The sequence below is a fragment of the Coregonus clupeaformis genome, chromosome 6, assembly GCF_020615455.1.
Source record: "Coregonus clupeaformis isolate EN_2021a chromosome 6, ASM2061545v1, whole genome shotgun sequence".
Lineage (NCBI taxonomy): Eukaryota > Metazoa > Chordata > Actinopteri > Salmoniformes > Salmonidae > Coregonus > Coregonus clupeaformis.
In genome coordinates this window covers 6,697,717-6,710,836 of record NC_059197.1, presented here as the reverse complement: position 1 = coordinate 6,710,836, position 13,120 = coordinate 6,697,717, and the positions used below count along the sequence as shown (strand labels likewise).

At 42.9% G+C, this 13,120-nt stretch overlaps 1 protein-coding gene across 1 annotated transcript; it reads right to left on the bottom strand.

Annotated features, from left to right (window-relative positions):
- Nucleotides 1–8,513: 8,513 nt before the first annotated feature.
- LOC123486549 (DBH-like monooxygenase protein 2 homolog) lies at nucleotides 8,514–11,652 on the bottom strand. Its single transcript, XM_045217894.1, is given in 9 exon segments — nucleotides 8,514–8,609; nucleotides 8,837–9,006; nucleotides 9,211–9,313; nucleotides 9,516–9,527; nucleotides 9,530–9,664; nucleotides 9,758–9,841; nucleotides 10,071–10,223; nucleotides 10,841–10,987; nucleotides 11,342–11,652. Coding segments are annotated over 9 exon segments (1,167 nt in total). The 5' UTR covers nucleotides 11,609–11,652.
- Between the last annotated feature and the right edge of the window lie 1,468 nt (nucleotides 11,653–13,120).

Genomic DNA, 13,120 nt, shown 5'->3' with positions numbered 1-13,120 from the left:
TCCTCGAGTACACCCAACCAGGGGAGGCTGCTGACGGGAGGACAGCTCATAATAATGGTCGGAATGGAGCAAATGGAATGGTATCAAACACATGGTTTTTATCTGTTCGATACCATTCCATTCCAGCCATTCCACTCCAGCCATTATTATGAGCCGTCCTCCCCTGAGCAGCCTCCACTGCCCCCAACAATACATATCTTGTTGTGGCCCCGGAGAAGCACACCTGATTGTACTTGTCAACTAATCATCAAGCCCTTGACATTTGAATCAGGTGTTTTTCTCTCTCCCTCCCTCTCTTTCTCTCTTTCACCCCCTCTTTCACTATCTGAATGGTCTGGTTGCATGTTTGGGTTTGCCTGCATGTCATTTTCACCCCCCACTCCCCCCAACCCGCACCGGCATTTTGATCGCCCCCTTTCTTCTCTCTCTCTCTCTCGCTCTACCTCCTTTCATCCCTCTCTCTCTCTCTCTCTCTCTCTCTCTCTCTCTCTCTCTCTCTCTCTCTCTCTCTCTCTCTCTCTCTCTCTCTCTCTCTCTCTCTCTCTCTCTCTCTCTCTCTCTCTCTCTCTCTCTCTTTCCATACCTCCCCATCCCCCTCTACCTTCCATCAGTGAGTGGTATTGTTAATTCCACAGACATCGCTCTGTCAGTGAGACCCCATGAAACATCAGACACTCCTCCTATCTATTACTACTATCACTCTATCACTGAGTCAGACACTCCTATCTACTACTACTATCACTCTATCACTGAGTCAGACACTCCTCCTATCTACTACTACTATCACTCTATCACTGAGTCAGACACTCCTCCTATCTACTTCTACTACTATCACTCTATCACTGAGTCAGACATTCCTCCTATCTATTACTACTGTCACTCTATCACTGAGTCAGACACTCCTCCTATCTACTACTACTACTATCACTCTATCACTGAGTCAGACACTCCTCCTATCTACTACTACTATCACTCTATCACTGAGTCAGACACTCATCCTATCTATTACTACTATCACTCTATCACTGAGTCAGACACTCCTCCTATCTACTACTACTATCACTCTATCACTGAGTCAGACACTCCTCCTATCTACTAATACTATCACTCTATCACTGAGTCAGACACTCCTCCTATCTACTAATACTATCACTCTATCACTGAGTCAGACATTCCTCCTATCTATTACTACTATCACTCTATCACTGAGTCAGACATTCCTCCTATATATTACTACTATCACTCTATCACTGAGTCAGACACTCCTCCTATTTACTACTACTACTATCACTCTATCACTGAGTCAGACACTCCTCCTATCTACTACTACTATCACTCTATCACTGAGTCAGACACTCCTCCTATCTACTACTATCACTCTTTTACAAAAATGGAGAGAAATAAGCTTTTTGTGCATATGGAATATTTCTGTGATCCTTTATTTTAGGGACCAACACTTTCCATGTTGAGTTTATATTTTAGTTCAATGTATATAAAACACAGAAAAGTCTGTTTTTTTGTCTGCACTGGGCCTTTAATGAATTATATCTCCCCTTTCATATTGGTTTTGTTTTTCTCTCTCCCTCCCTCTCTTTCTCTCTTTCACCCCCTCTTTCACTATCTGAATGGTCTGGTTGCATGTTTGGGTTTGCCTGCATGTCATTTTCACCCCCCACTCCCCCCAACCCGCACCGGCATTTTGATCGCCCCCTTTCTTCTCTCTCTCTCTCTCTCGCTCTACCTCCTTTCCTCTCTCTCTCTCTCTCTCTCTCTCTCTCTCTCTCTCTCTCTCTCTCTCTCTCTCTCTCTCTCTCTCTCTCTCTCTCTCTCTCTCTCTCTCTCTCTCTCTCTCTCTCTCTCTCTCTCTCTCTCTCTCTCTCTCTCTCTCTCTCTCTCTCTCTCTCTCTCTCTCTCTCTCTCTCTCTCTCTCTCTCTCTCTCTCTCTCTCTCTCTCTCTCTCTCTCTCTCTGAACCGTAGAGTTGTATTGTTAATTCCACAGACATCGCTCTGTCAGTGAGACCCCATGAAACACATAGCATCTCTCCACACTGGGGAGTGGGGAGCCCTGAGGACCTACTTTGAAGTTCTCCACAGGCTAGTCGTTTACTGGTGGAGCACACTGATGGAAGGTAGAGGGGGATGGGGAGGTATGGAGAGAGAGAGAGAGCGAGAGAGCGAGAGAGAGAGCGAGAGAGAGAGCGAGAGAGAGAGAGAGAGAGGATTATTAGAGGATGATGATAGAGATATTAAAGTAATCCATTGGTAGAGCTAATGAATTTCCACACCTTCCACTTCCTGTCCAGGAAGACACAGTGAGTGAGATTGAACAGGTTGCCAGTATTAAACCCCATCTCTTTCACTCCTCCTAATCAACGGCAAACATCCATTAGCCATTCTGAGACACACTTAGATGATTCCTGTAATTATACAGCAGTAGCAATACAAGGATATAACATCTATAGAAGAGACAGGAACGCTTATGGAGGAGGTGTTGCTGTATATATTCAGAGCAATTTCCCTGTAATGCTTAGAGAATATTTTATGTCAAGTGTTATTGAAGTGTTGTGGTTGCAGGATCACTTGGCACATCTGAAGCCTTTCCTTTTGGGGTGTTGCTATAGGCCATCAAGTGCTAACAGTCAGTATCTAAATAATGTTTGTGAAATGCTTGATAGTGTATGTGATGTAAACAGAGAGGTTTTCATCAAGTCGTCCACACAAAAGGAAGCTTCTCACTGTAACCAGTGCCTGTAATCTGGTTCAGGTTAGTAATCAACTTACCAGGCTGTTTACAAACACTACAGGAACAAAATCATCCATATGTTTTTTTAAAAATTATTATTACATTTGTACTAATACTGTAGAACTTTGTTCTAAAGCTGTATCTGTACCCATTGGATGCAGTGGCTATATCCAGGAAAGCCAAAGTTCCAAAAGCTGGTCCTAAAATAGTGTATAAGAGATCATACAAAAGATTTTGCTGTGACTCATGTGGATGATGTTGAAAATATTTGTTGTTCTGATGTGGAGCCTACTGATGATGCACTTTATGAATTTATGAAATTGCATCTTCCAATTATTGATAAACATGCACCTGTTAAGAAACTGACTGTTAGAACTATTAAGGCTCCATGGATTGACAAGGAATTAAATAACTGTATGGTTGAAAGAGATGGGGAAAAAGGAGTGGCTGATAAGTCTGGCTGCACATCTAACTGGCTGACTTACTGCAAATTGAGAAATTATGTGACAATCAACATGTACTGCACTGACACAAATGACTGATGAATGGTTGAAAGAAATGGATAATAAGAAGATTGTGGGAGCTGTACTGTTAGATTTCAGTGCAGCCTTCGATATTATTGACCATAACCTGTTGTTGAGAACATGTATGTGTTATGGCTTTTCAAGCTCTGTCATATCGTGGATTCAGAGCTATCTATCTAATAGAACTCACGGAAGTGTCTCTAATGTCAAATGTAAAGTGTGGTGTACCGCAGGGCAGCTCTCTAGGCCCTCTACTCTTTTCTATTAACACCAATGACCTGCCACTGCCATTAAACAAAGCATGTGTGTCCATATATGCTGATGATTCAACCATATACACATCAGCAACCACAGCCAATAAAGTCACTAAAACTCTTAGTAAAGAGTTGCAGTCAGTTTTGGAATGGGTGGCCAGTAATAAACTGGTCCTGAACATCTATAAAACTAAGAGCATTGTATTTGGTACAAATCCTTCCCTACGTTCTAGACCTCAGCTGAATCTGGTAATGAATGGTGTGGCTGTTGAACAAGTTGAGGAGACTAAATTACTTGGTGTTACCTTAGATTGTAAACCATCATGGTCAAAACATATAGATTCAATGGTTGTAAAGATGGGGAGAGGTCTGCTTTTTTGACACCACACTCCAAAAAGCAATTCCTGCAGGCTCTAGTTTTATCTTATCTTGATTATTGTCCAGTCATATGGTCAAGTGCTGCAAAGAAAGGCCTAGTTAAGCTGCAGCTAGTCCAGAACAGAGCGGCATATCTTGCTCTTCATTGTAGTCAGAGGGCTAATATTAATATTATGGCTGAGGAAAGACTGACTGCATCACATCTTGTTTTATAAGAAACATTAATGTGTTGGAAATTCCAAATTGTTTGCATAGTTAACTTACACATAGCACTGACACACACTTACCCCACCAGACATGCCACCAGGGGTCTTTTCACACTCCCTGGGTCCAGAACAAATTCAAGGAAACATACAGTATTATTTTATCCATCTCATATAGCGCAGCTAAAGTGAACAGCAAACCTGGTTTCAAAAAAACTAATAAAGCAACAATTCTTGGCACCACGCCTCTCCCCCATGTGGCCTACTTGTTGTGTGTACAGTCGTGGTCAAATGTTTTGAGAATGACACAAGTATTGTTCTTAACAAAGTTTGCTGCTTCAGTTACATGAGATATTTTTGTCAGATGTTACTATGGTATACTGAAGTATAATTGCAAGCATTCCATACGTTTCAAAGGCTTTTATTGACAATTACATTAAGTTTATGCAAAGAGTCAATATTTGCTGTGTTGACCCCTCTTTTTCAAGACCTCTGCAATCCGCCCTGGCATGCTGTCAATTAACTTCTGGGCCACATCCTGACTGATGGCAGCCCATTCTTGCATAATCAATGCTTGGAGTTTGTCAGAATTTGTGGGGTTTTGTTTGTCCACCCGCCTCTTGATGATCGACCACAAGTTCACAATGGGATTAAAGTCTGGTCCTAAACATTTTCTGGGGGTTTCTCCTCCCCGTGGACCAGGCCTCCCTAGTTTTTGCCAGACTCTCACCCCACTGCTCCAAATCCAACCTTTCTGCTCTTCGCTTGGCTTGGCCCAGTCGAGACTCTTAATCCACTGATCCCAGGTCCATCCTCTCTCCTCTTCACGCTGCTTGGTCCAGTTTTGGTGGGTTCTTCTGTCACGATCGTCTACGATAGATGAGGACCAAGGCGCAGCGTTGAATGCAAACATACTCTTTAATAGAGACACGATCAAAAACAATCAAACGATACGTGACAGTTCACGGTATAAACATACACAGACTTGAAACAAGAACCCACAAAACCAAAGGAAAAACCGACAGATTAAATATGGCTACCAATCAGAGACAACCAGCCGACAGCTGACACTCGTTGCCTCTGATTGGGAGTCACACCGGCAAACATAGAAAAACAAACATAGAACCACACACCCTGGCTCAACATAACATAGTCCCCAGAGCCAGGGCGTGACAACCAGGCTGATGCGCTAGAGTAGTCACACCCTTTAACTTTACACAAAAGGGATTCAAATAGATTTGTCGTCAACGAGGTTCACCATACACATTCATGAAAAATTAAATGAATACATCTTGATTAGATAAGTATTCAACCCTCCAAGTCAATACACGAGTCACCTTTGGCATCAGTTCCAGCTGTGAGTCTCTGGGTAAGTCTAAGAGCGTTCCACACCTGATTGTGCAACATTCACCTATTAGTCTGGTTTTAAACTCTTTAACATCTGTCAAATTGGTTGTTGATCATTGCGAGACAAACATGGAGGTCATGCCATAGATTTAAGCAGATTTAAGTCAAAACTAACTCTGCCACTCAGGAACATTCACTGTCTTGGTAAGCAACTAGTGTAGATTTGGCCTGGTGTTTCACATCGTTGTCCTGCTGAAAGGTGAAGTCGTCTCCCAGTGTCTGGTGGAAAGCAAACCAGGTTGTCATCTACGAGTTTCCCTGTGCTTAGCGCCATTCCATTTTTTTAAAAGTGAAAAAGACCCCAGTCCTTAACAATTACATCCATAACATGGATGCAGCCACCACTATAATTGAAAATATGGTGTTAGTCAGTAATGTTTGTTTTACCCCAAACATAACTTTGTCCTGAATACAAAGTGTTAATTGCGTTGCCACATTTTTGCTAAATTCCTTTAGTGCCTTGTTGCAAACAGAATGCATTTTTTGGATTCTTTTTGTACAGGCTCTCTTTTCGCTGTCAGTTAGGTTCACATTGTGGAGTAACTACAAGGTTGTTGACCCATCCTCAGAGTTTAATGGCGGTGATGGAGGAACTGCTTTAAAGTCACCATTGGACTCATGGTGAATTCCTTGAGCGTTTTTCCCCTCTACGGCAATCAAGTTAAGAAGGACACCTGCATCTTTGTAGTGACACGCCATCCAAAGAGTAATTAATAACTTCACCAAGCGCCAAGGGATATTCAGTCTGTAGATGGGGGTACAAGTAAACCAAGCAAACAGGTGCCCTTCGCAAGGCATTGGAGAACCTCCCTGGTCTTTGTGGTTAAATCTTTTTTTGCAACGCACTGCTCGACCTTACAGATAATTGTACGAGTTGGGTACAGAAATTAGTCAAAAATCATGTTAAACACTATTCATTATGTCGCTTGTTAAGCAAATTTACTTCTGAAAATATTAAGGCTTACAATAACAAAGGGGTTGAATACTTTACCCAAGACATTTCAGCTATTCATTTTAAATTTCTAAATTTCTAAAAACATTTCTACTTGGACATTATGGGGTATCGCGTGTAAGCCAGTTACAAAATCCAGGCTGTAACAACTAAATGTGGAGAAAGTCGAGGGGTGTGAATACTTTCTGAAGGCACTGTAGCGAGGTATATTATTCTTCTGGCTTTAACTCTAGTGATGTTTGACCTTGCCAAGTCACCAATCACATCTGTGATGTTGTAGACAACCACCCGATTACTTGTTTGTTAACTAGCACAAGCTGCATATGAACATGCTTGTGATCCACTTCCACGTAAACAAACCATTTTCTGCAGCAACAAATTCTCATGAGGCAGCCAGGAACTGAGTCTACATTGGTCATAAAGACTGGCATATGAGGGACAATATGCCATGATCATACAGTGGGGAAAAAAAGTATTTAGTCAGCCACCAATTGTGCAAGTTCTCCCACTTAAAAAGATGAGAGAGGCCTGTAATTTTCATCATAGGTACACGTCAACTATGACAGACAAATTGAGAAAAGAAAATCCAGAAAATCACATTGTAGGATTTTTAATGAATTTATTTGCAAATTATGGTGGAAAATAAGTATTTGGTCACCTACAAACTAGCAAGATTTCTGGCTCTCACAGACCAGTAACTTCTTCTTTAAGAGGCTCCTCTGTCCTCCACTCGTTACCTGTATTAATGGCACCTGTTTGAACTTGATATCAGTATAAAAGACACCTGTCCACAACCTCAAACAGTCACACTCCAAACTCCAATATGGCCAAGACCAAAGAGCTGTCAAAGGACACCAGAAAAAAAATTGTAGACCTGCACCAGGCTGGGAAGACTGAATCTGCAATAGGTAAGCAGCTTAGTTTTAAGAAATCAACTGTGGGAGCAATTATTAGGAAATGGAAGACATACAAGACCACTGATAATCTCCCTCGATCTGGGGCTCCACGCAAGATCTCACCCCGTGGGGTCAAAATGATCACAAGAACAGTGAGCAAAAATCCCAGAACCACACGGGGGGACCTAGTGAATGACCTGCAGAGAGCTGGGACCAAAGTAACAAAGCCTACCATCAGTAACACACTACGCCGCCAGGGACTCAAATCCTGCAGTGCTAGATGTGTCCCCCTGCTTAAGCCAGTACATGTCCAGGCCCGTCTGAAGTTTGCTAGAGTGCATCCAGAAGAGGATTGGGAGAAAGTCACATGGTCAGATGAAACCAAAATAGAACTTTTTGGTAAAAACTCAACTTGTCGTGTTTGGAGGACAAAGAATGCTGAGTTGCATCCAAAGAACACCATACCTACTGTGAAGCATGGGAGTGAAAACATCATACTTTGGGGCAGTTTTTCTGCAAAGGGACCAGGACGACTGATCCGTGTAAAGGAAAAATGAATGGGGCCATGTATCGTGAGATTTTTAGTGAAAACCTCCTTCCATCAGCAAGGGCATTGAAGATGAAACGTGGCTGGGTCTTTCAGCATGACAATGATCACAAACACACCGCCCGGGCAACGAAGGAGTGGCTTCGTAGAAGCATTTCAAGGTCCTGGAGTCTCCAGATCTCAACCCCATAGAAAATCTTTGGAGGGAGTTGAAAGTCCGTGTTGCCCAGCGACAGCCCCAAAACATCACTGCTCTAGAGGAGATCTGCATGGAGGAATGGGCCAAAATACCAGCACCAGTGTGTGAAAACCTTGTGAAGACTTACAGAAAACATTTGACCTGTGTCATTGCCAACAAAGGGTATATAACAAAGTATTGAGAAACTTTTGATATTGACCAAATACTTATTTTTCACCATAATTTGCAAATAATTCATTAAAAATCCTACAATGTGATTTTCTGGATTTTTTTTTCTCATTTTGTCCGTCATAGTTGACGTGTACCTATGATGAAAATTACAGGCCTCTCTCATCTTCTTAAGTGGGAGAACTTGCACAATTGGTGGCTGACTAAATACTTTTTTTCCCCACTGTATGTTTGGGTGTCCTCACCTGAAGAGTCCAACTCGCACCTTCCTCCCAGCCAGGTGAGTGTGCAGCGTCATTGAGATCACAGAGAGGTCAGGGACAGGGTCAAGCAGGATCTGGTGGGGGGGCAGAAAGCAGTGTCAGATCACAGAGATCAGGGACAAGGCGGATCTGGGGAGGGGACAGAAAGTGTCAGTTTGTCCAAAGTCCTTATTGTTGAAACGGAACGCTACCAACTGTATACCGGAAAAGTAATCACTCCAGCTTTCTTTTAAGAGACTGCATATCTGCTTTACAATATCATCCCTTCACCTCATTGGAGGTCAAAGGGCACTGAACATACATCTGAGAAGTGGGCTGTGTTGCAGACGGCGTAGCTTCTGAAGGCGGAGGCGGTGGGAGGGATGACGTAGCCCCAGCTGGGCACCATTAGGCCTGCGTCTAGGATGCCCACATCATGCTGCCGGAGCTGATCTGTGTAATACAGCCTCATGCCAGAGCTATCCCTCCGGCCTGCAGGGGGAGACAGAAGTCATGAGGGCTTTAGATGATCGACTAATTCAAGCTAAATCCTGGAGAACCTCAGGGTTTACAGGCTTTGTTCTAGTCAAGAACTTGCACACTAGGTTCACCTAATCATAAAGACTGGAGCAGGGTCAGCCCAGATCCTATAGCAGTGGTTTTGAAAATTTTAGTTACTAGTGAGTGAAACGTTACCCGCTTCCTGGGCTGGGTTGTTGTAGTGAATTTCCAGCCTGTAGAACTCCTCATAATCCTGTCCTCCAATAGGAATGCCAGCGTTTCCTGGAAGCTCGAAAGCCTGGAATGAAGACAATGGAGAGACAGCTCAGACTAACGTGGGTGTTCATGCATTAATGTCTCCAATCTCTGTGGGTGGCAGGTAGCCTAGTGTTTAAGAGAGTTGGGCCAGTAATCAAAAGGTTTCAGGTTTGCATCCATGGCAACTAAGTGAAAAATTGCTCCTGTAAGTCTGCTAAATTAATTAAATGTAAGTGTCTCACCAGTCCTCCCACATAGCCACCAATTTGAAGCAGTCTGCCCCTGGTCCTCCCGTGTAGCATTGCTGCTCGTTGATCTGGTTCACAGATGAGGGGCAGCTGTAGAGAAGCATGTGGTGGACCAGGTCCAGGTTCTTGATCACCGGCTCCACCTGAGACATGAGAGAAGGAACAGATGTCAGACTAGTACCTCAATTGTCGTCATCGTAAAATTATTAGACCATGATATGCGAGGGGTCATTTACCCGATACATATGATGTTTCCCATTGAGCTTCGGCAACTTCATGACCTTGCAGTTGTAGTATGTATGTTCAGCAGGGACATTAAACTGCAATGGAGGAACTACTGTGTTAATACCATCCGTGTTGCCAGTCCCTTCTGTCCAGTCACATGTTGAAGGCTAAGGATGCTACCTCTCGTATAACCAATATCAATTCAATTCCATTCAATCTGACCCGTTCCACGTCAAGAGTAAAGACAGACTTCAAATTAAGTCCTGCTGTGCCTGATCGAGAGACATGCTCCTGGCTACAGGATGTGTGCAAGGTCACTCTTACATTCTCCATAACGAAGTCCAGATAGTTGCCGTCCTGGGGGCTGGATCTGGCCATGAACTTGAGCAGGTTCACCTCCTTGGTCCCCCTTGTTTTGGAATGGTACCCGATGTCATCAGTTTTCCCATAGGCATAGATTAGCTTCACTGGACTAGCCTATGAGGGGGATAGAATACAATTGACAAAACACAAGCACACAGGTGAATATAAATGACAGGTTGAGGACTACATGTTAAGGCCTAGTAGGCAGGAGACACTAACTACATAATGTTCAGACATTAAAAAGTTATACCATTGTCTTTATTATGCCATTTTTTTTTATATACATTTGTTTAATTTTAACCCCTTTTTCATGATTTCCAATTGGTAGTTATGAGCTGGTCTCATCGCTGTTCTACATTCCTGATGTGTGGTACTTTAACCTAAATTACAATAATCAGTAGGTGGCTGTAAACGAGAGAGTCTACATAGAAATAGGCATAGAACCTCAGGAACAGCCATAGGAGCAGAACCACTTCTCAGGGGTGGGAGCTACTTTTTGGCATCTTGGGGAATGATACTTTGGCCCACCCTCACTTGAGAAAACAATAGATGTCCAATTTTGTTCCATTTAGGGAAACCAGTCTCAACAGGCTATAGGTTGCTAAGATATTTTTTAAGAAACCTTTTCTGAATAGAAATAGTCTATGCTAAAGGAACATGATTGTCCGCTTCAATCTTTTACGCGTTCAGAACACATTACTTGTTAAGAGTGTCTAAAACAGTTGACTCACAGTGATGTGAAAGTCTTCCTCATCACATGACTGGATGGACCTCGAGAAGGTCATGGTGGTTTGACCATCTGCCTCAATCAGGGACAGGAGGGTGTAACTCTGTTTCTCATCCACCAGGGGAAATTCATTCCCTGTGGCATGATAGTCCTTAAGGAGGGACAACATAGAAACGCTGGTGTTACCTGGACTCTTTAGAGAGCTTAATTAATAGTTGTTTTATTATACTTCAGTGTTGTGGAGTTTCCATCGCTTCTCTAAAACTTGAGCAACACATTCACATGTAACTTTAAAGAGTAATTTGATCTTCCAAAGCTTGGTGTTGAAAACCAATACACCTACAACTCCAGACAATTACTACTACAATTTAGCACTTTACTATTACAGTAGGCCTAGCCTGCTTCTAAGACCTACAATAACTACTCCCAAGTGAAAAACAATATATTAGGCGACCACTGATAAGGTTGTCTAATAGTAATGATTATGGAGTTAATGTTTAGATACCTTGAAGTAGTTGCCATTACGTCCGACACCGCCAATAACGATATCCGCTCCAGCCATGCCTCCATTTGGGCTCAACCCGAATCCCACCCAGCCAGTGGTCTTCACAGTCAGCTGGAACGTGATGGTGCCCTGGACTTCACTGAACCCCCACTTCAGGTTGACATTGTTGTCCGAGTCAAGGTGCGCCATGAAGGGCATAAGGGTGTCCTGCTGTGCCCCGGTCCCTGGAGTCCAAGCCAGGAGCAGGGAGAGGAATAGCGGAATCATACTCTGTCAACCAGAGACAAACAATCCCAAAGAAACAGCTATCTAGCTACTGCGCACCACTATGCTTCTGCTCGACACTGACGGTGTCCGAATACCCGTAGGCTACTTGCGTTCTAACTAGTAGACTTTTGGTGTATGCGAAAATAGAACGTTTTATAGATTGTGAAATTTCGAAAATTGAGGCCAGGTGTGTTTGAATAAGAGAAGGGGGACGGGCTATACAAAATGAACAAATGGCGGGAAACAAGGCAATCGTGTCCCGTCTCTGAATAGCAGCTGTTGTCAAACACACCTGGGGTGTGTTTAGTTCGATTCAACGTTTGCTACGTTGCATGACGGTTTGTACTGAAAGACACGTTTCCCCAAAACGGTCTGCAGTGGGGGAAGTGGGGGTTTAGTGAGGTCGAGGGCACCATCACGTTCCAGCTGACCATCAAGACCACTAGCTGGGTGGGAATTGAGTTGAGCCCAAATGGAGGCATAGCTGGAGCGGATATCCTCATTGGATGGGTCAGACCAAAATGGCAACTACTTCAATGTATCTAAGCCATTAACTCTGTAATCATTACTATTAGACACAACAGTATCAGTGGTAATGTCTTGTTGGTTTTCACTTGGGAGTAGTTATATTGTAGGTCTAGGTCTTAGCAGTAGTTATATTGTAGGTCTAGGTCTTAGAAGTAGTTATATTGTAGGTCCAGGTCTTAGAAGTAGTTATATTGTAGGTCTTAGAAGTAGTTATATTGTAGGTCTAGGTCTTAGCAGTAGTTATATTGTAGGTCTAGGTCTTAGAAGTAGTTATATTGTAGGTCCAGGTCTTAGAAGTAGTTATATTGTAGGTCCAGGTCTTAGAAGCTGGATAGGCCTACTGTAACAGTAAAGTGATAACAGTTATAGTTGTAATTATCCTCTAATTGTCTGGAGTTGTAGGTGTATTGGTTTTCAACACCTCGAAAACCTTTGGAAGATCAAATTACTCTTTAAAGTTACATGTGAGTCACAGGAGGTTGCTGGCACCTTAAGGAGGACGGTTTCGTGGTAATGGCTGGAGGGAAAAAGTGGAATGGTATCAAATACATCAAACATTTCCATGTGTTTGATGCCATTCCATTTGCTCCTTTCCGGCCATTATTATGAGCCGTCCTCTCCTCAGCAGCCTCCATTGATGTGAATGTGTTGCACAAGTTTTAGAGAAGAGATGGAAACTCCACAATACTGAAGTATAATAAAACATAACTATTAATTAAGCTCTCTAAAGAGTCCAGGTAACACCAGTGTTTCTGTGTTGTCCCTCCTTAAGGACTATCATGCCACAGGGAATGAATTTCCCCTGGTGGATGAGAAACAGAGTTACACCCTCCTGTCCCTGATTGAGGCAGATGGTCAAACCACCATGACCATCTGGAGGTCCATCCAGTCACGTGATGAGGAAGACTTTCACATCACGTGAGTCAATCTTTATACACAGAGACACAAATTGTTGCAAAATAATGTGTTTTTTTAATTTAATTT